Here is a 24,877-nt window from a genome sequence, read left to right on the forward strand (position 1 = left end):
AGTCTTTTGGGAACATTTTATCAGCCTTTCCTACTAACTCTTCTAAATTAAGTGCATTAAATCAGTTATTTTCCTTTGGAGTTAAAAGTGCAAAGGTTCTAATAGCCTTAGTAGAAAAAAAAGCATTATGTGCAGGCGGCAAGCCTTTTGTCTCCTTTCTTTCCGAAAGTGTGCCTCTATTATCACAGAAAATGTTTTGCCACCTTCAAAGATAAACTCTTGTGAAGAACCACTGTTCTTCATACATTTCCTGCAATAAATGGAGAACATTTGTCACAGTGAACAGTCCAATATAGTGAAGTCTTATTTTCCTTGAAACACAACAACAACAACAACACAGCAGCTCACTTGGGCCTCAGTGCAGCGGGTATAGCAGCTCCAAGAAACCTTCTCACTATGTTTTTATGTATGTATTAGGGATATAACTGAATACTGATACATTATTTGGATAAGAACCGATCATGCGCTTTGAATTTTAGTAGTAATAGCCTTTTGGATATGAACCTGTTACCCACTCAATGTTGCCATGGATGCCACACTCCTTCCTGTCAGAGTCATGACTCAGAGTCAAATCAAAACACACATCACACACACACTGCTACAGTCAGCAGAACTTTTTTTTTCAGTGATATCAGAATCTTTGATGTTGACAATAAACTCGCAATAATCTGTTTAGAAATCATATAGAAAGGCACTCCTTATAATTTCATCTCATGTCCCATAGTCATTGGATTCAGGCCTTTTCTTTAGCTTAGAAAATATTCCAAGTGACTGATGTCTGTTTACCCATGTTTACAGATTTGATATTCATTTTAATTCAGATTTTTATAAACCAATACATGCAGAGAATGAAGGACAGCTAAAGAGCTTGAATGTTTATGTCCCAGCACCAAGAACCAAAACTGCAGACTTTGTTAATTCAATCTCTGTGCTGACACAGAGATGAGCACAGAGGAGTCATTGCAGGAGAGGGTGACCAGGGTTCAATTTTCTTGCTTCATTTCACAACCGGTGCTTGACGTAATCTATGATTCTCACTTGATATTATAAGACTCCAGCTGACATTTTAGTAAAAATTGGAGACTCAATATAAGTCTCTAAAAAGAGAATGTCTTTTGCTTTCACTGATTGAAATAATGATTTGAAAAGCTAAAGTATATTTTATTTTTGGGTTGAGTTGTGGCCTTCTGTGTCTGTTGGCAAAATACTAGCAACAAGAGGCCCAGGTTGGAATTATCCAGTTATGATTAAAACATGCACATGCAAAACTTTTTTTCTCTTGATAATGGCAAAACTACTCTGCATGCAGATGGGACCTCATAATTCCAAGCTCATGAGTTGGTTCCACGAGGCATCTGCATACATAAACTAAGGCTGCATCCACAATGGAAAAGATAATCAAACTTTTATCTCTTCTCGCAGAAGGCTATCTTTGCTGTTTAAACACCAGGAAATCTATGAGGCTTTTCATTACCAAGAGCTCTGGGTCAGATTTGAGTTGCAGATTAAAAAAAGTCTGATTCCATGTGGTTTGTCCTTCTGTACTTGTCCATGAGAGGATCAGATCTGCATCACAAAGAGTTCAAATCATACCTTGTCCTCCTGTTTGAATCAAGCCCAAATTGGTTGTTTCATCACAGCCTTTTCCAGCAACCCTCAAACAACAAATAACAGGTGTTTTCTCTTTTGCCATTTGTTCAAATGCTCCCAATCTGTGCTGGATATAGAGAATGTTTTCATGAGAGGATTCCTATCATCTCCACCTAAGCTCCTGTGCAGACACAAGCACAATATATCAAACCCCAATAAGTCATATACTGAACAAAATGTGTCTAGTCAGGTATTGAAAGTCAACATTAAATGCTTGGTCCACTTCCTAGTCTGGTTTATTTGTTATCGGATTTGGCAATTTCCTGGTCTATATCAGGAAATAGTTAGCTTTGTTGCACCTGCTAGGACAGCTATAATCTTTATCAATGGTTCATTTATTGTAAGTCAAACCTTGTCTGAATAGGAGAACAGGATACGCCGCAGTTGTCCAATTAACAATTATCAGAGGTGTGGAGTTATAAATCTGATGACTTTACACTTGCAAGAGGACTGTGAGTTAAACACCACACACTCGGGACTTGATATCCTCCTATGTACTTGGAATCAATCCGCCTTTGGTGAAAGCTCATAATGACTTGTTGACACAAACAAAAACACAAAGACTTCCATTGTTGGTGTTGACTTGAGACTTTATAGCCAAGACTCAGGACTTAACTTGAGACTGCCACCACCAGGTACCTCTCCCCCTTTATTTTAGTAAGCAACATTAGCCTGAATGCTCCGCCGGACATAATGAGCACAATTGTTAGTTCAGAGTTTAATGGCCTCGCATAACAACCCACCACCCACGCACCCACCCAACTTCAACCCAAACAGACGTCTAATCAGCCAGAACTTGAAAACACAAGTTGTTGTGCTAGGGTTTGAAGTAAAAGCATAAATGTAAAAAAGAGACTTTGTAATGTGTAATCAAAAGCCAGGTGGTAATCACTTGATTAAAAGTGCTTCTGAGTTGAACGAAACAACACTTTGCATCAAGTGGATCAATGACTCAAACTGTATCCTATAAACGCCAACTTCAGCGGTGCTGTTGCGCTTGAAAACACACTTGAGCTGAAAGAGGTTGGCTACAGTTCAGTTGCACTGATTTATGCACAGATGCTGCATGCATTTGCATGCTGTATGTGTATAACAAAGTTAGAAACTTTCATTTCAGTTCTCTTAAAGTAGGTAGGATTTGTAAGTTGCTGTTTGTAAACAGGCAAGAGAGCAAGAGCAGCAATGGAAGAGTGAGCTAGAGAGTGAATGAAGAGACAGAGCAGCATTAACTAGAACAAAAGCAGTGATTTGAGAAGTAAAAAGTTATTATCTGATTGTCTCACGGCGGTTACGTTCTATAGCCACAACTCCACACAACCCTCGGGATAGAGCCACATTGGCGGATTTTATGTGAATGTCTGCTGTGCTCTCTCTGCTCTGTGTGTGTGTGTGTGTGTGTGTGTGTCTCAGCCCTGCCATCGGTCAAACAGACACACAGCAGTTCTTTAAACATCCATGACACAGACAGAGAGCGGAGGAGAGAGACCGAGACAGTGGTGTAACCTGGTTGCTACTTTTAATAGAGTCCCAACCTCACACATCCTACTCGCTGTTATTGGCCGATGGCTACACAAAGGTTGATGCCCAGAAATGTCCCGAAAATAGCAAAATAAGAAAATACAGTCAGAGGATAGGGTCTCTGCAGACACGCCGCGACACTTCTAGTGGGTCACAAGTCATGATAGAGAGGGATTATTTTTGCATGAATCTATATAAAAATCCTGCCTTGTATGCCTTTAAATAAAGAAACCCCTCTTTCTGTAATGAACTCAAATGACAACTTATACAGCATATTTATGAAAGAATTATGTAGAAATGTTTCAATTTCACAAAAAAATACACTTTTTTTTTTTAAGCATTGCCTTTTTACCCTAATTGTATGTCCCCATATACCCAACAGTTGTAACAAGACACTGTTCACATATACATGATATTCAGTTAATGAGGTCCGCTTGTGGTGAGCACAGTTTAAAATCCCATTCTGTAGGCCTACTTTATTTTTGTATCTTTTTAATTCAATTTCCACCTATTTTTTAAATTTCAAAATAAAAACTGAAAATGTGTCTAAAAGTATCAACAAATTTAAAGTTTACACTTTCCAGAAATACTACAGTTAAAGTGAGTATTACTTAATATGTTTTTCTTTTAATTTTATAAAATGTAACTCTTTTTTTGAAAGCAACAATTGTCAAATGAACAGGCTATTATTTGTATAAATCTTCGTAGTGTGCAGTGCAGAACAAGCAAAGAACCACAGAATAAGAATGCTGAATGCGGATAAGAATGCTGTTATAGTATGTTGATATTGAGGAATATAAATAGGCTTATATCTGAAAACAATCGACTTTCCTGGTTGTCAAGCGCAACTTAAATAAGGCTTGCTTTCAGCAGTTAATTAAAAGTACTTCAGCATAACTTTTGCTTCCTTTTTCTCCTAAGAGTAGGTATTTTATTTGGAAACAAAACTCCTCACACACACTCAGTGGCAGTAAGGTGGCACAGCGTGCTCTGCCCTGCCTGGCTTCAGTTTCAGCAGCAGCTCTGCACAGCCTACACACTCACATCCACGCCAAGAGAGGATTTACTTCCAATTCCTCTCCTGTGTTGCACGTCGAGTGAGTGTGGACCGGTTTCTCTCCTGCTAGTGAATAGTTAGAGTACACCACTCAGTCCAGAGGAGCTGTCACCTCGCCTGACATACTTTCATCATTACTAGCTCCATAAGAGAGTTTTTGTCACGGCATTCTGTGTATATCGTTAGCAGTGTTTTCAGTTGAAGGTTTCACTGTCACGTTTGTTTCACAGCTGCTTTAGAGAATTTGGTTTGTTATGGCAGCAGGTTTTGAGGTGCCATCTCACCTGCAATCTGAATTCTTCAGACCACACTGTTTTTAAAATAATGGGAAAAACTTGTGAGTCATGTGAAGTCATAATTGGATTGCTAATTGGACACAGCTGACTTCTAGTAAACTGTCAACCCTGTAGGTTTGATATTTTATGGGCAAAGGATTCTTTCCTAATTAGTTACATCAGTTAGCATAAGAACAAAGTAATGTGTGTAGTAGTGGGCAACTGTTGGTTGTTGTTCTTCACCCACAAAAGCTTGCTGGCTGGGATCACTGGTTGATGGTTCCTGAAAGCCTGGAAAAAGCCAGACATCTCGATATAATGCCCGACTGTGAAAAGAGTCTGCATCACGTATTTAATGACCATTCACATTTCCATTCTGATCAGGATTTTATTCAGATTTATCCAGGTTCTGGCTATAAAAATCAAATGATTTGTCAAATATTTGATATAATCATGAAAGGTCCAGCTGATCTGAGGCCAACAGATTGATTCTACATCCCCACTGAGCGCTTAAGTAATTACTCTGAGACAAGTGTAGACTGGCTAATTCTCAAATTTGAGAGACTGGAACCAGCTACTTTTGTCTTTTTTTGCTTAATTAATGACTTAAAGGATATTATCAGATATTCTTTTTGATTCATTTCAACCAATCAATTTTGCATCTAATCATTTCAGCAGTACTGAAGACTTTGTTATGGCAAGTGAAGAGAACATTTCTTGCTGGGGATGTTTAAAGTAATGACTAATGGAATACGTTTAAAAAAATAAGTGCACTATTTCTTTCAGGGATTAAGTCTCATAAACTTTACATTTTTTGTTGCTTCATACAATTCTGTTTGCTTCTTTCTCCATGTCCAGTGGTCTAAAATGCCATTTCAAGGTCTTTTCCACCCCGGCAACAAACGTTTTGCGGGTGAAACACTGGTGCAGATGGAGGCTCTCGGCATGTTCATATGAGTGAACATTGAGAAGGTTCTCTTTGTGTTGACAGTCTACAGTAGGCCCTTCAAATTGCTTCTGACACAAAGGGAGCCTAGCTAGTCATTTATGTCTGACTTGATCTATCTCTGCAGGGCTCGTGTATTATTCGTGTTCGTGGGGTTTCAGTGTCTATGTGTCATTGAGTGTGTACATACAGAACACTAGGACTGAGCACTGACTCGGTCCTGGCTTGTATCAGGTCAGCCTGTCACAGTGTCCCTGTTCCTCATTAAAAAGATGCCTCTGGCTCCAAATTCATGACCAGAGAGCTAAACTGAGAAAGCTCTCCCTGAAGTGACAAGGACCATATTAATACTGTGATGCCCTCTGCTCACATGGCTGTATTAGCAGGAGAATACTGACATAAACAGCACCATCAGTGGCAAAAGAATATAGTAGAAAATGGCCAAAATTCAATTTCAAAGTCACTCTTGCACAGCGACATCAAACCCAGCCAAAGCTCAAACTTATTCCATTTGATGTAGCCAATAGATTCGAAACGATAATTTGCCCATGCAGAATAATATTGCTGTGAAAGTGTGACAGAGCATAAGGTAGCTAGAGAGAGGGGTAGAAAGAGACAGGAGAGAATCTGTCAATACATATTATCATTTCATCCTGATTTCATATGGAGCGTAATGCTCTCCCAACTCAGATAAGGGGACGCCAAAAACCAGTGGTGCGTCTTCTAATCTGCTGCCTTACATAACGAAACATCAACTCATCTCCTTGCTCATCACAGGTCATCTCCCAAGGAGTATGTGACCACTGAGTGCTAACATCAAAGCCCCGTCTATTTTTATCTTTTGGAACGACGCCGTTAATTAGCATGCATCCACAATCGGTAATTAATGCAGAGTAGATTTCTGGCCAGTGAGGGCATCTACAGCTGCGAACAAAAACGATAACATAACTCGTTAATGACGCCGCTGTCATGAAGGCTTGAAACCATCTCACTGAACAAAGACTTCCATTTGTCTGTTTCAAAGTTAGTTTTTCTACTCTCATTTAAAAGTTTTTTTTCACCCTTAATCTAATTGTCTGCTGACCTGTGCCCTTCAGGTTAAAACATACATTTGGAGAGCTCTTTGTAAAAGTTATAATTGGGGGTCAGTGATGCGTTCACATCCCAGACTTGCAATCAGCGTGTCCTCGTCCAGTCACTTCATCTGACCCAGGCACATGTTCAAGCAGAGGCAGAGGCACAATTGGCTAAACAGACAGAAAGCTAAACACCGGCAGTTACATGGACAGACTCTGGTGACAGATACATCCATGTGTCCTCACTCATTTGAATACACATGGCAGATTTGAGTTGTAAAGGACCTTAACAAAGGGCAAGAATCTCATTAAATTTAAAGAAATGTATTTTGGAGTGTTTAATGGAACATTGCATTGGTTTGGTGAGGTTCTGTTCTGAGTAAAAACAAACATCCAACAACAAGGAATCGATCAATGCTGTGTGTATACAGCACTAATCACACAGAATCTGATCTTTTCAGTTCTGATTTCGGCCACGTGGTCCAAAACAGATACAAGTGTGACCTCAGTGTGAACAGTCATATCCAAATACATGTAACTTTTACGTCACTTTAGGACTGTGATCTGTTCAAACTGGAATCTCATATGAGACACATTAAAAAACAAACATTATCAGCCAAACAAAAAAAAAGACAGATCTTAGCAATAAATCAGAAAAATTAGAAATTAATACATTACAGTAATCTTATTTTTAATAGTGTCAGGGATTACAATTGAAAATTAATTAATACAACCATTACTAATGCTAGCCACACTCCATTACTTTGACATTTGGGGGGTTGGCTTGTTTGCTGACTTACTGGGAGTGCAGCTAGTTTATACCAAAAAAGTAGGCATATGGAAACTCCAAAGATGGCATGGGACATTTACATTGTTGGCTTGCTAATGTTAGCCCCTGATTCAGGTCGTGAAGCTGATTTTTTGAGTGCTGTGTGCAGACAAGTGGCTGATCTAGCTATTGATGAAGTAAATACCTTACATTTTTCCTGTTGCTTGCCAACACTGTTCATTTGTCCAATCTAACACAGTACAAACAATTTCTATGGAGAGTTTCTTTTAGCTCCACATTCAGCACCATGGACAGAGCCTGCAGATGACGCCACAGAGTAGCAACTGATAGTCTGTAACGCAGCACAGATGTATATAGAGTAAGTCTTTAGCCCACATCACTGGTGTTACACATTAGATGTATTTTCATTTTGTATTCATACACCTTAAGCACACTGGAAAGTGTTGCTCAGGGTTTATTGGGTCATGATATTTACTACGCTGCCTCCTGAGGTGTGGGAGTAGCATTTCTAGTAGGGCCCCAAGCTGTGCCTCTGACATTTGAAAATAGAGCAAGAAATACTGCGATGATATAATTCCACCTTCAAACCAAAAGGACAATCTTGTTAACACAACTACTCACACATTAATGTTAAACAAAGGTGCATCATTTCACTGGGAAATAGAACAGAATTTAGTCTGATATTCAGACTCAGTTTTTTTTTTTTACTTAATTCATTCAGCCTGACATTGTTTTCATGTTAGCTGATTTCTTGTTGGGAATGGGATATCTCATTTTGTTTTATTTTGTTGTTTTCAGTAGACCAGGAAACTGCAATATTGATTGCTAGGAGCACATAACTTTTCACACCGATCAAACAAATATCTCAATTTATGCTGCTAAATGCACGATGCGTATTTTTGTATATTGTATATACCTATGTTACGCAATTTTTGTTGCATTTTGTCACATTTAGCTACTTTTTTTTTCTACTTATGTTACCTGTAAGTGCTTGCATTTGTTGCATTTATAATTTTTTGATTTATTTTATTAACCTTTATTTTATTTTATTTTATGTTAGCTTATTTTTACTCTAACCCTGTATACTTTCCCACCTTTGTTATTGCACTGTCACGAGGTAATTCCTCGGGATAAATAAAGATTCTTGAATCTTGAATCTTGAATCTTAATTGGTACATTGTTTCATAAACAAGAAACAACAGATAGCAAATGAGCACAACACCAGACCAGTTTGAACTGCTAAACAAATCTGAAATGTTTCATCAATACCAGAAATACAACTGTGGCTAGTAACTCACTGCCGCTATGTTCATTTATATTTTAAGACACTACAAATGATATCCAGTTACAAGAAAGCGTGAAAAGCCAGTGGTTGGAACTGAAGTACAGAGAGTCTTTTCTATGGAGACAATACACTGTCTCATCTAAATGAATTAAACTGGCAGGCTTTTCAAAATGTTGCAGACTGGCACATTGCAAACAGCTGCAAGTTACAACTCCTCTTATCAGGAATCTTTGGTCTGGACTGGGCTTAACACGTCCCTTTGAATTCTCTCAGAGATTTTCAGTCGGGTTGAGATCTGGTGAAGGCCATAGAGCATGATTCATTTCATTTTCATACTTATTAAACCATTCAGTGGCCCTTAATGCCCTGTATGACAGTGTCTGCGCTTGTTCTGTTTCTCTACTAGTTTATTCCCCTTACATATATATATTGGAAGTGTTCAGGTACAACAAGGATGGAGGTATAGTGGCAAATTTTCTGCCAAAGCAATAATATGAAATTAGTTAGGTTAGCTACTTAGTTCAGGTGAACAATCATGTCAGTACAATTATATTAGCCTGGAGCTGTCTAAGGAAGCTTTGCTAGCTAACGTGGTGACCTAACGAGATAAAAAAATCTTTTGGCTGTGATGAATGAAAACAGAATTTTGAAGAAGTTCCCTCTTTGTCACTCAAGTTTTTCTAGTTGTTCAGAGAAGCTTTGTTTCTGTAGTTCTGCCTACTTGGGATTAACTCAAACAATAAGATTATTTCCACCCTCAGAAAAATGTGTGTACACAAATATTTGTGTCAGAGTGTGCTTGCTCACAAGTGCTGTAAATAGACAAATATGAGGAGGATGCTGACAGGAAGACCCACACTTTTACAGTTAAAGAATGTAATTCTCAGCCAACACTAGTAAACACAGACAGGTAGAAACTCACAATCACACATACGTGTACACACTGCTTTTTCTCTCTCTCTCACACATACACACACACACACACACACACACACCACATGAAACAGTACCCTGGGGAGATGAAGTGAAGAGTTGAGGCTTCACCAGAGAGCCTGTTTGTGGCATGTGAAAGGAAGTGAGGTGTATTTGTGTATCTTGGTGTTAATTTTCAGACTTTTTGTGCATGCAGCAGAGATAAAAAAAAAACATTTGAGAACAAGACGGTGTGGTTGTATGTGAGAAACGAGACAATGTACCTGTGTCTGTGTGTGTGCGTGAAATAGTGATATACAGAATCCACATAGTTTGAATTGCAAGTGGAAAAACTGCAGCTCTCTTCATGTTGGTGCATGTATTCATGCTCCAATAGGTTCTCATAAGGGGAAGAAGAGGAGATAGGAGATGACTCAGAAGGCAGAGTGTAGCTATTTTGGCATTTGTATTTAGAAAGACAGTGAAAAATAACGAGCTTAAATCCCCAAATTTCTGCCTCCAACTGTGCTCCAATCAGGTTTTATAGCGCTTTGTCTTCAGAGGATAGTGAGGAAAGAATAATGCAACAAAATAAAAATATCATTAGAGTAATATGGCAAAACTCTCTGCCAGAAAACAACATATATATATGCATGTAAAATGTGCTAAATGTCAGTATTAACAGCTGTTAAAACGGGGAAACACCAAGGCATGTATACCTCTGCTCATGAATTCTGATTTAGAATCAGACTGTTGGTAAACCAAATCTGTTGTACAAAAGATGGTGTACAAATAGATTCAAACCACTGCCATTAGTGCTGCTGAGGCCAGAAGGCATTTGGAGCTTGTCATAGTGGAAACCCAAATACTTAGTGGTGAACAGCAGCAGTGATGGAAGCTGTCAAGCTGCAGAAGGATGTTTTCCAAGCCTGGTTTGCACAGGCAACTGTGCTCACAGTTCGGAAGGGCTAGGTTGACTTAAAGGGGATGCCAGAGTGGTTGTTTTTTTCAAATCTTTTGTGTGACTCAAGAGGCAGGGAAACCAGGCTTTTTCCACATGGACGGGACCTGAAAAGTGGATTGAATTGTTGAAGGACTCTTGCGTTTGACACAATCTGTGATAAAGGGTCAGAAATGGAAGACTTTAGGGGTTAGCGGTCATATCTTTATAGGTACAAAGCTGCTCAGTGGCAGAGTAGTGGCTCTTCATTGTCACATGGATTTTGCTTGCTATACCCATGGATTGGCACAAAAGTGTGAAAGCAGCCATTTTCACAAAAAGGGGATTGGAAGTTTTGTGCCCACGCTACTTTGTCTTTTTTGGGAAATCTGTGCCACGATCCTGGAAATTGCATTGGAAATTGCAGATGAATACTGAAACACGGATTTAGTAGGAATGAGATTTTGTGCTGGGTATGGAACACTAGACAGTAGATTTCTTTTAGTCTGCCAATTTATTTGTGCTATTCCACTGTTTTGTGTTTTGTCGATCTGAAAAGGTTTATCAGCATGTTCACCAAGGTATCTTGTGGGAATTAATGTATGAGTCAAGGATGTTGAAGCGAGCCATTTGTTCCCATTGCTGTTTTTGCATTTAAGAAGGAAATTAGCATGACACTACAAGTAGGCCTTGCTACCTCTCATAAGATATTCATCAACAACACAAAAAGGCATGAGTGAGGCTGGAGAGCGCCCAATTTGATGGCATATTTGCAGATGATTTTATCCACTACAATCTACATTGTGTACTGATATTGAGACTGGGTTGAGCAGTGGTTATGGGTACCAACCAGAGGTTGCGTTAGACTTTCTCATCATCCATCATTTTGACAGACAGGTTATATACTTTTTATATTTTGGGGCTTTTTGGTCTCAAAATAGTACCCCTGAAGAGTGAATGGAAAAGGGGAGAGGGAGGTGATGACATGCAGCAAAGGGCCAAAGACTGGATTCAAACGGTAGTACTCCCAGGAACCACAGGGTTGTAAAAATTCTATCAAATTCCGTGATGATAATATAGCTTATTTAATAGCAATGAAAGAATGAATGCTGCCACTAGCTTCCCCTGTAACATTACCTGCTGCTTGTTGATAAACGTTATAAGTATTACTTGCTGGTCCTTCATCCTCCACCACATCAGTCCCTCTTTTTTTTGTTTATCCATCACAATTATTAGACTTTCTAAAGAAACTTCGGACAGCTAGGCTGTGTAGCAATATAAAGCTACATAGCCAGCTAAACAACGAGGTCATACATGTGAGATCAAAGACAAAACTACTTGACAATTATAGCAAATTAATATGCAGACTGTATGCAGCAAAGTGTAAAGGGTGGTCTACTAAAAGTGGTCTACATGTGGTTTATCCAAAGTTACAGTAGATTATCCTTGTGTTTATATGTCAAAGACTGAATAAATGTTGGTATTGCTGCTATTATTTTTTTTTTTTAAAGCAGTCAGTGACAGAGAATATTCAGAGAACAAGACCTATTGTGACCAGTACCGACTGAACTGATGTTGGCTTTGCACCAGCTGTTGTAGACGGCGATCAGTTGGAAAGCAAAGCTCTCAATTAACTGGTCAATCTCAGTTTTGATACTCACCCCGTTTACAAGCTTTGAAGCCATAAAAGTGGGATCACAGCTACATAATATCGAGATGAAATGTGTCTGCAAGGTGGCTGGCGTATATGTATGTGAGGAGTTCAGCAAATTCAGGAGGAGCTCAGTATTGACCCGCTGCTCTATCACAATGAGAGAAGCCAGTTGAGGTGATTTGGGTACTAGGAAATGATGTCCTCTGGGCATTACCTACAGGGATGGTCCCCTGGGCAGACTCAGGACCAACTGGTGGGATTATATCCAAGAATGCTTTGGGATCCCGCAAACTGGACAGATGGATGGTTGCATTGGTGTTTTTGTACATTTTTAGACTGTAAAAGTGTAAAAAAAATAAATAATAATTTTATTTTATAATTGTATTAAATGTCTATTTACTTCAGTCCCCGTTGTTTTCTGTATTTTTACATTTGAGCTGGCACTCTTATCCACAGGATTTCAGTGGGAATAAGGTTCAGATCCAACATCCCAGACATTACAAGCAATCAACAGTAAAGACTGCAAGTGTCAAATCCACTGTGCTCAAACAAGAGTAAGGATTTTAAAGGTCACAATGACAGCACCCAGACAATAGATGAAACAAATAGCCTTGTTTCCCCAGATTGTTCTCTAACTGAGAAAATTGGCAACAATTACATCTAGACTGACATTGGACTCTTTTATCAAGTCCCTGGATTTACTGGCACAAAAAAAAAACTAATTCAAGAAAACATCCTCTCTCCAGTCTCTCTGCTTTCAACAGAGGGTTTTACTCACAAGCTGGTGACATTTCAAGTGTATCTTTCTAACAACATTGTGGTCTACAACAGTTATTAAGCCCCATTTTTGTCCCAGTCCATCTCAACATTGACAAATAAGAGATGTAAACACCTGTTCTGCTTTGTGCACTTGAGCAGGGCATTAAAACATCTAAAGATGGGATAACATAATGAGAGCACCGCATAATAAGATGTCTTGTTGACAACCAGTTGTTCTGTGGTCAGGATCATTGTCATCTTGTACAACAGCCTCCTCTCCCCTCTTGGCATGGTACAGCATGGGTGCAGCTGGCAGGGTGGACGTGGTTCAGTATGCTGTCAGCTATGCCCTCTAATGGGCTCTGTGACCATGCTTTAGGATAGACGACTTGTTCAGAGCCAAGTGGATCTCGCTCATGTGAATGAGCCTCGATTAAGTCATATAATACAGTACTGTTTCTTTCTTTAGTTATTTAAAATACTGGATACCAGCAAATAAATGTAATTTAGTCAATTATTCAGTTTTTCAATTATATTATTATTATTCCACTTATTGTTGAAAAGGTTTCATGTAGTTCTAATTTACTACACCTTTTAAAAAGCGACTAACCCCTACATTAACTTCTTTGGTTTCTCATAATGGTCTAAATTTTGTAGAGGATTCGTGGTACCCAGAGTAAAAATCCTACTGACTTAATGATCCCTGACTTTTCCTCTAGCAGTACCATGAGGTTGACAGTTTTGTTTTTTTAATGAAATGTCTCACCAATGTTTGGCCTTTAAATTTGGTAAAGATGTCCATAGTGCCCTGAAGGTGAATCCTAGTGACTTTGGCGCTCTCCTAACTTTTCATCCAGCACCACCAACAGGATAAAGGATCAAATTATCCAGTAAAATATCTCAATATTTATTGTTACAAAAACTGTAGAGACATTCAGACAGTTGATTTGAATGCCTTTGGTGATCCCACCCTGACTTTTCCCCTCGCACCACCCGACATTGACATTTTTCAAATTTGGATGAATTGCGATGAAATTTGGTACTGATATTCATTCATCAATTGTAATAACTGATCATATAATTTGTCCAATACTTACCTCATCTGTACTTTATGTTTAGTGCCAATCAACAAATTTTAGCATGCTAAAATGCTAAAGTGGATGGTAAACATGGCTTTGTTTGTCATTATGAGCATGTTAGCATTCAACACAAAGCATTGTTGTGCCTAGGTACAGCCTCACAGAGGCTCTAAGTCTAGTTATTGTCCATTTTATGGTAATTCATTTGGTGACCAGCACCAGAAAATCTATCTCACAAAAACATCACACAGAAATACATCAAATATCCTCCCTCCTTACAGTATCGAGCATTATATTCTTTCAGACTCAAAGGCTGTTTCATCTTTGTACTAAAATTGCAGCTTCTGTCACCTTGTCATCCTGTGTATGTGTTTGAAGGTACTTTGTGTTTACATGTGTGCTTGTATTTGGACCTAACTAACAAAAGCCAATGCTAATTTAAAATCCCTAAGGAATTGGGAACAAAGAGTCTAAATCGCTTCCTTGATAGTATAAGCTGGTCATCATGGCAAATGATTGAGGATCCAGGATAATGTTGTTCACCAGACTCAGAAGTCTTTCAAAGAAGGCTTCTCTCCAGTGGTTGACCAACCAGTTCGGAGCAAGCTTTCAGTTGCCTTAGGATAGAAAGAACTGACCCTCACCGGGCAGCCATACATCTTAGCACTTTGAATGACTGTGTAGAAAAAGAGAAAGGGAAGTTCTTTGCTGGCCCCCAAGGACCTGCTTGATTCATTACCACAGACTCTCAGTTCTCCTCACCTTCACTTTAACCTTTCACCTCTTTTTAGAATTACTCTCAAGTTAGAGTGGCTCTAAAATCTGTGACAGGTGGCAGTAAAATAACTTAACCACTGAGCGTTTTTCTTCTCTTCCTTCTTCTAGTTTAGTAGCTTATCAAATCCAGTTGCAGGCCAGATACTACTCAACTTTTTTATTTTCAGAAGCTGTTTGGTCACCACAACCTCAACCAAAGAGAGTTAAGTTGTGTTTTTGGCCCTCACTACATTTTAAATAAATGCATAAGGAGGGAAAGTAGTAGAAAAGGTATATACCTATATTTACATAAAAAAATAGCAGTAGCATTATATGGAGATACTGTATATTCCAATACAAAAAGAGTCCTGGTCCTTTTTCCTTACTAGTTTAGTATACTTATAGTTTACTGATACTATTTTATGGATTTCTATGCTCTCAGATCAGTTGAGGAATGAAAATAACCAAAAAAAGAAAGAAAATACAAGACAATCCACTTACTCATTGCTTCTGGAGCTTTTGACTGTATCACACAGTCCTTTCATCAACAAGAACTGTAAATGTTCAAATGTATAGTAATATAAAGTAATATATTACTATATATTTACTCTAGATTGTTGTACTTTAAAGCTCAAGTACCAGTACTATATCTCACATTTATATTGAAGTACATGTATTTGGTTGTTTTCTACCTCAAAATACTTCTGAAAAGATGTGAAATGTCCAGCAAAAGGCAAATGCTATTCTACCTTTATTAAATATTATTATAATCTCATGCAGTACCTCTAATTTACATTCACATAAAAAGTCTTCATTATCATAAAATCCATCCATCCAATTTTTAGAGCTACTGATTGAAGTCTTGAGCCTTTGTCTTTTATTTCTTTTCAAATGATCTAGTAATCTAACTTCAGCGTAATAATCATTTCATTCCTCCATCGTTTCATTCAGTCTAAAATCAATTTATTATTATCTTGCACAACATAAATGTGCCGGCAAAAAGTATGATCTCTGCTTCAAAAGAGTAAAATTATTTTCTCACTGGCAAAATGAGTTTTTGAAATTGTAAAAATAGTTTTTCATCAAGCTCTCGGGTCTCACATACATTCCCACACATACTTTCAATTCTAAGAAGACAAAGAAAAATGCTCAAATTGCAGTTGTGTGGTTATTCTGGAACAGCTGTGGAATGATATTGACTTTCTTCGGGATGGATTAGTCACTGAGGAATTTCGGAAGGAAATTAGTATTCTGCATCACAGCCAGACTAGTCTCCTGGTTCCCCTCTAAATTTCATCATCTTTTGCTGAATCAATGCTACAGAGCAAAAGGACCCTATCACAGCATATTTTGAGGACCAATTATTTTCCAAATAAGTCTTGCTGCAAACAAAATTTATGGAAAAGTGTCTAAATAGTTTTTTCACTTGTGTGCGACTGTTTGCATAAGTGGATTTACACGAGCATATTTGTTCTTCCCCATCGATGTGTGTGTTTGTGTACATTTATGGGAAGAATATTGCCTTTTTGTTTTGGCAACACTGCTGGGGAGGAGAAAGGGCATTATTAGTAGCTGTGAAAAAAAGAGACAACATGGCAGGAGAAACCCCAGCAGATACAGTGAGTCATCTCGGTTAAAAAGTGTTCAGGGAGGCACAGTTAGCTAATAAGGAACTACACTGTACAGTAACAGAAGCGTGGTCCCTTGGTAGTACTGTCAAAGATTTGCCAAACAATCCAAGAGCCTGTTATCTCTAATAGGATTTATCATACTGTCTATAGCAAGGCACTCAACCATCTAGTCAAGAAATCATTGATTTAAAAATAAGTTACGGAGAACAGCGCGCACAGTGCATCAGCTCGAATTGAGAAAACAAACTTCATTCATCACACATGAACTCAGATCTTAGTTAGTTCAGTCAATGTTGCAAACTTGGAGTTGCAACTTGGAACTACAACTACAAGTTCCTACATAAACACTGACTTTAAGTCTTAACTGAATGGATTTTGCTGAATGTTGCATTCTCTTTGGTCCTCTTGGTAATAGTCTCCTCAAAATCTTTGTAAAGTAAGTTGTTCCACTGACTTATGCATTTCAATGTCTCAATCGAGTTTACAGGCCCACAACTAGGACTGGAGCAAATTATTTTTTTCAGTATCAATTAAGATTGATTGAAAATGTCTGCTTGAAGTTAAAAATGTTGATATTGAATGTATCTGAAAAACACTGACTGAAATAATATTTCATCTGTTTTCCCAAACAGTATTAGAATTAATGTATTAATGTTTTCTTTTAGCAACTGAAGCATGATTAATGTTATCTATGGAGGCAAATCAAAGCAATTGATCAAGTTTAGGGAAAGGTTATGGTCTTGATTAAATTTAGAATGATCTTTTACCAAAACCAGGTTCTTTCCCTAACCCTAACCAAAGATTTTAGCTGAAACGTATCACTCAAGATGTATACACATATATACATTAAATATAGACATGTATTCCATTCAATGTATGTAAATAGTGAAAAATGCCAATCACAACCTCCAAGAGCCCAAGATGATGTGTTCAAAGTGCTTGTTTTATGAAACAAAAGTCCAAAATCCAAAGATATCTAATTTACAATAATGCGAAATGGAGAAAAGCATTTTCACATTTGAGGAAGTGGAATCAGCTAATGTTTTCCATTTGGATGATCAGTTATCTGAAAGATGAATCAATTATCAAGATTGTTGTTGGTCGGTTACACTTCCTGCCACTTTAGGTACAGCTGAATGCAATCCAGCACAACAGCTCTGCCACACATTCAACCATTACAAAGCTTATAATAGACACTTTTTGATACAACTTTCTGAGAGGTTTTAATTCAACTGTCGATTTATTAGTTTTACAAAATACAAATGTATTGGTGTTGTACTGAACTGCATGATACCCCTCATGTTTGTAAGTGCGGTGGGCAAAACATGAGAAACACTTCTCAGTACGATGCAGTCAGTTCATCACCACTGCAAACCACAAACAAGTGGTACAGGCGTATCTAATAGAACGGCCACTGAGTGAAATTGTTTCAGCTCTGCACAAAGCTGAAGTTGCCAGTTCAGCCCAGGCTTTCTAAGGAGACAAGGAAATACAACTGAAAAACCTCAAAAACGTAGAACAAAATTATACAAAAACTCAAATAGAAAAATCCTTGGAGGCCCTAAGACAGTCAGTGTACAAATACATTTACAAATGATAAGCAGAAAGTTACAAGAATTAAGAACAGAAGGGGTTTATAATCCAAAATGGAATTATAATAAATCCTGCACTCTGATTCTTTCTATAGTGGAATGCAACTTCAATGATGATTGAGCAGTAAAGTTGTTACTGTTGCTGTTTTCTGGGATATTGACTCACAAAAAACGCTGAGTCAAGCGAACATACAATTCATTTTATCATTGTCATCACTATCTCTGTTCTCGTCCCAGTTTTATCATCATCATTCATTTTATAAACTCTTCACAGTGATGAGCATCAGTTATCGAGAATTAAATCTTATTGAGCTTCCCTCGTGTGACGTAACAAGAATGCAGCACTTTCTGCGGTGCAGCTCTTATAGATTTTAAAGGAAGCTTTCTCTCGCTGGCTGATAGGTAGCGGCTGATGGCAGTGACTGATGCCCGGTGGCTGTAGAGGAGCCTGGGGTTTAGGTGGGAGGCGGAAAGAGGTGATGAGCCACCGGATGAGATGAGGGTAGCTCGAGTTCTTTGAGAGTGGAGTGCCGACAGGGAGAGGGTGATAAGAAAGGTGGTTATTTTGTGTTGGTTGTAAGGTATTCTTGTTAATCTCACCCATTGTTGTCTAGTAGTTGCAGCTGTAAATAAACATGTTTATATGCTTGCAGGATTACATTTGCTTTCAATTCATGTCCCACAACACTGTCAACAATTTTTCAGTTAATGCTAATTTGGACAGTCCCACGCTTTGTCTATCAAAAAAAAAAAAAAGGCGCAAATTTCCCTTGGATGTCTTTTGTTTCTAGCTTCGAGAATGAAGCCAGAGATCACATGAATTAACATTTGTTTTGGGGTATCCCATTTCCATGAAAATATTTTGTAAATTTCAGAATCAGCTCCTTGAACCGTAGCTGGTGTGTTTGTGTATGAATGAGGGATGGGAGAAAAAAACAAAAAGGAAGGGGGGAGATAAGGGGAAAGGATGATGCGAGCACAGAAGAAATTGGAGAGAAAGAGGAAAACAAACAAAAAAGCGATGAGAGGGAGAGCTAAAACAGATTATTTACCTCAGTGGGATAAACAGGGAGGCATATAGGATGGAACGAATTTGAATGACAAGGCAACTGATTTCTCTTAATTGGTTTTGACTGGCTCTCTTTGAACTGCCGGTGTGCTGCGGCTCTGTTTCCAGGCAAACAGCTATCTCTTGCAATCTGGAGTGCTGCTTAATTTCTCAGACAAATATCAAACCTCTCTCCACACTAGATTAGTTGCAATTTAATAAGATTTGCACTGTTGCTGCTCACCAGGGGTTTTTCTTCTTTTGCCTTGAAGCCTAGGGAAGCCAAACCTTGCTTTAAGGTTTTTCTGTGCTCCACCTCCTATATCAGAACACCCACACACACCACCCACATATCTGCTGCCCACCTACAGTTCCACACACTTGCATAAGAGGAAGCAAAATAAATCACTCCAAATATGTTTAAATATTGTTTTCTCTTAAACTGAGTGCAGGAACCTACCACAGGGGTGACATAATATCCCGTATTTCCAATGCAAATCTGCATTTTAAGAGTTTTCTCAAAGCGAATGAAGTATCTTGACATAAGGCTGATTCCTCCGCTTTTTTCAAGGTACCATCACTTGATCCAAGAAAACTTGAGAGTGGAGCTGATTTGCATCGAAAACGAATGACATTATCTCACCCTACAGTTTTTTCCCCCTCCCTTTGCTTTACATAAAATAAATCGCATAGTGGAATAAATGACTTTTTGAGGGGGATTTTTTTTTTGTGCAGGGGGTTTGTTGGCACAGTAAGTGCCGCCTGTCAAGACCTCAGCAAAGATGAGCTCTTCACTTGAGTGGCAGATGCTTTCTCTCAATAGGATCCACAAACATCCCAAACCCATGGCAACAAGCTTTTTGCCTCACTGTCTGTCTAGACTTTTATTGACAGCCTACAGCTAGATTAGCTGAGTCCTCGGAAAGGTTGAGAAGTCTCCTGCTGGGCACATGGCAGTTAACCCTATTTTTCCACAAGCACAGCAGACTTCAGCTAACAATGTAGACAGATACATTGTACTCTTTTCTTTTTTATCTGATCCTCTCTAGAGTCACATAACCCACAGAGAGTTACTCTGAGTTGCAGATTGATCCAAGTGAAAATGTAGAATTCTGACAGTCTTGTCAGTCTGCCGGTGGAAAATGAGCATGCTTCTGCCTATATTGGGATACTGCTTTCGCTCCCCATCACTTGATTGAGCTGTGATCAAATTAAATTTGATTAAGATTTAATTACCGAACCAACTCGCTGCACAAAAAGTCTCATCAAGTCGTCAGTGACACAGAAATGATTTTGGACATAATTTCTTGGAATCTGTCCAGCAGTGATAACTAATTCTTCTCACTTGTTTAAAACTTATCAGTATAATTTTAGATTGTTTTAAATTCTTTCTAAAGAGAGCAGTGAATGGTGGTACCCTCAATACAACTGCACTGTTATAATGGTTATTTAATCAAACCATTAACATACACTTTCCCCCCTTTTTCCCCAGTATTTCACCTTGTCTGACAGCATTTCATATATATTCTGTCTCAGCTTACTCCGGCTCTTTATCAAAGCCATTTGATGTTCACAATGGGTGAAATAGACCCAAGAGTCTATATTTTTACCGCTGCACTATTCACTCAAATAGAAATATTCTAGACGTCTTTCTAGATGTGCATTATTTTATACACCTTTCACCAAAATTCAGGCTGACATATTTGGTATTTGGAAACTTTGGGATTTCTACTGGAGTAGAAGTTATGTGTGTTTGAAAAAAGTTTGGCTGCACAGGGTGAGTGTGTACCAGGCTGATCCACCATAAAGTCTGAGTTTTTTAGCCAAGCTGGCAGCTCTAGGGATGGCTTTGTTGGTCAGTCGATCGGTCTACCACTTTGATCCATACTTCAAACAACTTTTGGATAGATTGTCATGAAATTTGATCCATGTATCTTTGGTGCCCAGACAATGAATCCTAATGACGTTTGTGAATCCCTGACCTGTCCTGTAGCGCCACCAGCAGCTTGACATAGGTGGTTTTGAGTGCAATGTCTTACCATCCATTGGACAGATTGCTATGGAATTTGGAACAGACAACCAAGATGAATTGTAAAGCCTTTAATGATCCTCTGACTTTTCATCAAGGCAGAAATTTGTGTTTGTCCAAGACGTTGGTTTATGAAATATCTGTAAAACTAATGACACTTTCTGTTTTGTGCTAATTAGCGAAAGTTAGCTTGGTAACAGACAAACATAATATTGTGAACATGGTAAACATACCTGCTAAACATCAGCGTGTTAGCATTAGGAGCATGTTAGCATGCTGATGTTAGCATTTAGCTCAAAAGTACAGCCTCAAAGGGCCTCTAGACACATGGATGGAAAACACTACACCATTTTTAACGAATCAAAGAGCTCTTAGACAGCTTGGGAAAAAAAGCATTTAGTCTCCTTAGGGGAATAAAGCTTGCATGTCATTAGTGCCACATGAAACAAGACAACAGTAAACATAATGTCCCCCCACAAATGTTGCAGCCCTTTCTGGGCCAATCTGTAACAAATATGACATTTTGTTTTGAGTGGAGATGAAACCCATCAGTGTAATTTTGAACATGTCAAGATGTATTGGCGAGATGCATCATCCCCCCAAGTTTCATCAAAATCCAGTCTGTGGTGTCAGAAGTATTCTATGTGGCAACTGTATGAATTCATGAATAATATAGCACCCCCTCGGGTTTATGAATATAAATTTATAATGCTGGAATACAGGAGTGAGATTCATCGTTGACCAAGTTTGATCACTACTGACAGGGGCTGTAGAAGTGTAATCCAATTATTCAGTTCAATTCAATTTACACTATTTTAGCAATGATTCAGTAGATCATAAAATCTCACATTCATTCACCAGTATATTTTGATTTGCTTAAAGCATAGAGCAATCCTACGATTTTTCACACAGAAGTTAATGGGGGGGTTGAGTAACGTCTTCTGTGGCTCTGTCATCTTGTGGGCATTTACAAAGAAAGGTCTAAAAAAGGATGCATTGCAATGTGAACCATACTAGAAAATATTTTTTTACTAATAGTATTTTAACAAAATATATGTTGCTTCACATTATATTTTTTTCAGAGGAATTGCAGGTCTACTGAATGATTTAGTGCCCCTTACAATCAAGATATGCTTATCAGGGTAGCTGTTTCTCCAAGTCTTATATCGAATGTGGCTAATCATGGGTAAATAAATGAAATATTTGTATGTTTTTATTAGTTTCCTCTGTGTTTGGCCTGTTCTTTCCCTTGCAGCCTGAAAAACTGTTCTGGTGGTTTGTTTGGTGTCCAATTTATAAGATCAATACTGCTGTTATTTATACCTCCAAAATGGCCTCTGAAAACTTAACTGAGCAAGTGTACAGAAAGCCAAATCCAGAGACCAATCTCCAACTCTGAGCTCATCATGGGGGACCACAACATGACACTAACCTGTCCTCTGTCTGCCTTGTCTTGCAGGAGTCCCACGTATGGCTCTCTCTGCGGGCGGGAGGGACTGTCTGCGTGCCGGGGACACTTGCTCCAGCGACGACACCTGCAGCCCGCGACTGCGCACCCTCAGGCAGTGTGTGGCGGGGGACGGCAGTGTGAAGCTGGGGCCCGGGGCACGAAACCAGTGTGAGAACGCTATGACGGCGCTGTTGTCCACTCCTCTGCACGGCTGCCAATGTAAACGAGGCATGAAGAAGGAGAAGAACTGCCTGAGTATCTACTGGAGTCTGCATCAGTCTGTGCTGCATGGTAAGACTGGCATTAACACACAGAATCTGATGGTTCTGTTCCAGAGAGGTGGGTGGGAGGAGGTACAATAAATTATTGGGATTATCAAGTGTGTGCCGCCCATTACACATGAATTAGGCCTCCGCCTCCAGACGGCTCAACAGTAAATTCCAGGCTGAAATGAAAAGAGTAATTATAGTGTCAAAAATAGTTAAAACTGAGCCTCCGATTCCTTTTGTTCCACCCACACTCATTGTATTTGATCAGTTTTGTGCTTATTTCAAATGCTTTGCACTACCATTGTCGTTTTCTTCACTGAATCCCATAATTTGTGGAATATTTACATTCAAATGTACGCATTAAGCAAATATTTGTATTTTCAAAACAAATTAAACGAGTGCAACAGTGGTTGCAAATGTGAAAGACATGGCATGGAGATCATTTATTAATGTAACAAACAGTAAAGCTCAGTTGCCTGAATTTCATACATCAACCATCATTATTTCCAGGCTGGAGGGAGTGTGCAACAATCATTCATGAGGAACAAGACACATACACAGGGTAGACTGCATAATATAAGTTAATAACTGGTTATGAAACAGTCACAATTTAATACTGATGTCTCTACATGACCTACATAAGCACACAAGTCCATCAGCGAGAAGATTGGCTATATAGTTATTCTTAATGGCTGCCCCCGTGTGGTATTCTGTTGGATTCAAATAAACGAGGCGGTGGACACACTACCACTTTTGTCCAGAGGGGCCGCCAGAATCAATTCAAAATGAAAGTTCCTTGTAGGAGCTTTACCTTGTAGGCTGTTTAACAGAATTAGTCAACAACCTCATCCTAAAATATTTTTCACTGGGACGCCTGGATAGCTCACCTGGCAGAGCTAGAGATGTTCAAATCTAACCTGTGGACCTCATCCCCGCTCTCTCTCCCCTTTCCTGTCTATCTTCAGCTGTCACTATCAATTAAAAAATAAGATGCCTAGACATCTTTTGACCAACACATCTTTAAATGATGTTTAGAGGCTGTGTTTGGTGTATTTTGACACAATTCTCAAGAACATTGACCTTATTTTAACTTTGTTATTTAAACAAGCTGTTTTTATTAACTCAAGCACGCTGCAGTTATCTGGCCTCTTTACAGCTCCTTTAGTCACGTCATGCTGCTTTGAGAACCCACATATTAAAGTGCTGATTGCTAGAAATGTTGTAGAACTAATAAGACTGTTAATTTGATTTCAACCTCATATGACCTGCTTTTGTATCTGAGTTCTGTATCTGTTTTTTGTAACTGTAGCAACTTGAGTTGAGTTGAACTTTTTTTTCAATTAATGTTAATTACTTTGTTAACTGGATTAATTTATTCTGTAATTAGCGCAAGTTAAGTTTAATATAAAGTAACAGTGGTCCTGCATTAATACTTTTGTGTCTGTGTTTGTTCTAGTTTCAGGTCCTTCAGTTTACTGTATGTTGTGCTCACATGGTGCACATTTAAAGTTTTGTTTATTAAAATTACCACAAACTAACTGATACAATAAAGCATGGGGGTCAGCCACTTTACAAAGTATGCAGTGCACAGAGACTTTGTACGTAACGTTTATGATATATAGTGAGTGTTTGTTGTCATGACAACGGTAACTAACCTCTCTCCTCTGTGTTGGCAGGGCTCAGCCTGGTGGAGAGCTACCCATATGAACCAGAGGAGAGAGGCTCTGACTACGTGCGTCTGGCCTCCATCGCTGCAGGTGACTGGGCGAGCTGCCACTGCTACAAGTCTTTCTCTGCTTCTGCCTTCAGTTACAGAGCAGAGGAAAAAAAAGCTATTCAAATAATCAAAAGCATCTATTTTTCACAAAACAACAAACTAATTGACTCCCAACCAAGTTCACAAGTTATGTGTCAAAGCAAGATAAAATCTAGATGTTATTCTGCATCATTTTGACGGAGTAGGCAGGTGAATATGCAGGTGGGTTTGCAAAGTGTTTGATGAGTAACAACCCACACTTTGCTTCTGTCTTACCTCTGAGCCTGTGGGCAAGCCGCAGGGCTGGTATGTGCTGCTGTTAGCCCCTGAGGCACAGATTAATTACCTATTTACTTTAATGCAGCTGGAAGCAACAAAACGGGGGGGTGGGGGGGGGACAGAAAG

General features: G+C 38.8%; 1 protein-coding gene across 1 annotated transcript in view; it reads left to right on the top strand.

The window, feature by feature from the left end:
* gfra4a (GDNF family receptor alpha 4a) overlaps nucleotides 1-24,877 on the top strand; it is a 239,729-nt gene that overhangs the window by 189,298 nt on the left and 25,554 nt on the right. The window contains exons 3-4 of the mRNA XM_035673634.1: nucleotides 22,457-22,738; nucleotides 24,393-24,473. Coding sequence (XP_035529527.1) covers nucleotides 22,457-22,738; nucleotides 24,393-24,473 — 363 coding nt within the window. The remainder of the gene's footprint in view (nucleotides 1-22,456; nucleotides 22,739-24,392; nucleotides 24,474-24,877) is intronic.

The sequence above is a fragment of the Morone saxatilis genome, unplaced genomic scaffold, assembly GCF_004916995.1.
Source record: "Morone saxatilis isolate NCDOM2014 unplaced genomic scaffold, NCSU_SB_2.0 Contig3, whole genome shotgun sequence".
Taxonomy (NCBI): domain Eukaryota; kingdom Metazoa; phylum Chordata; class Actinopteri; family Moronidae; genus Morone; species Morone saxatilis.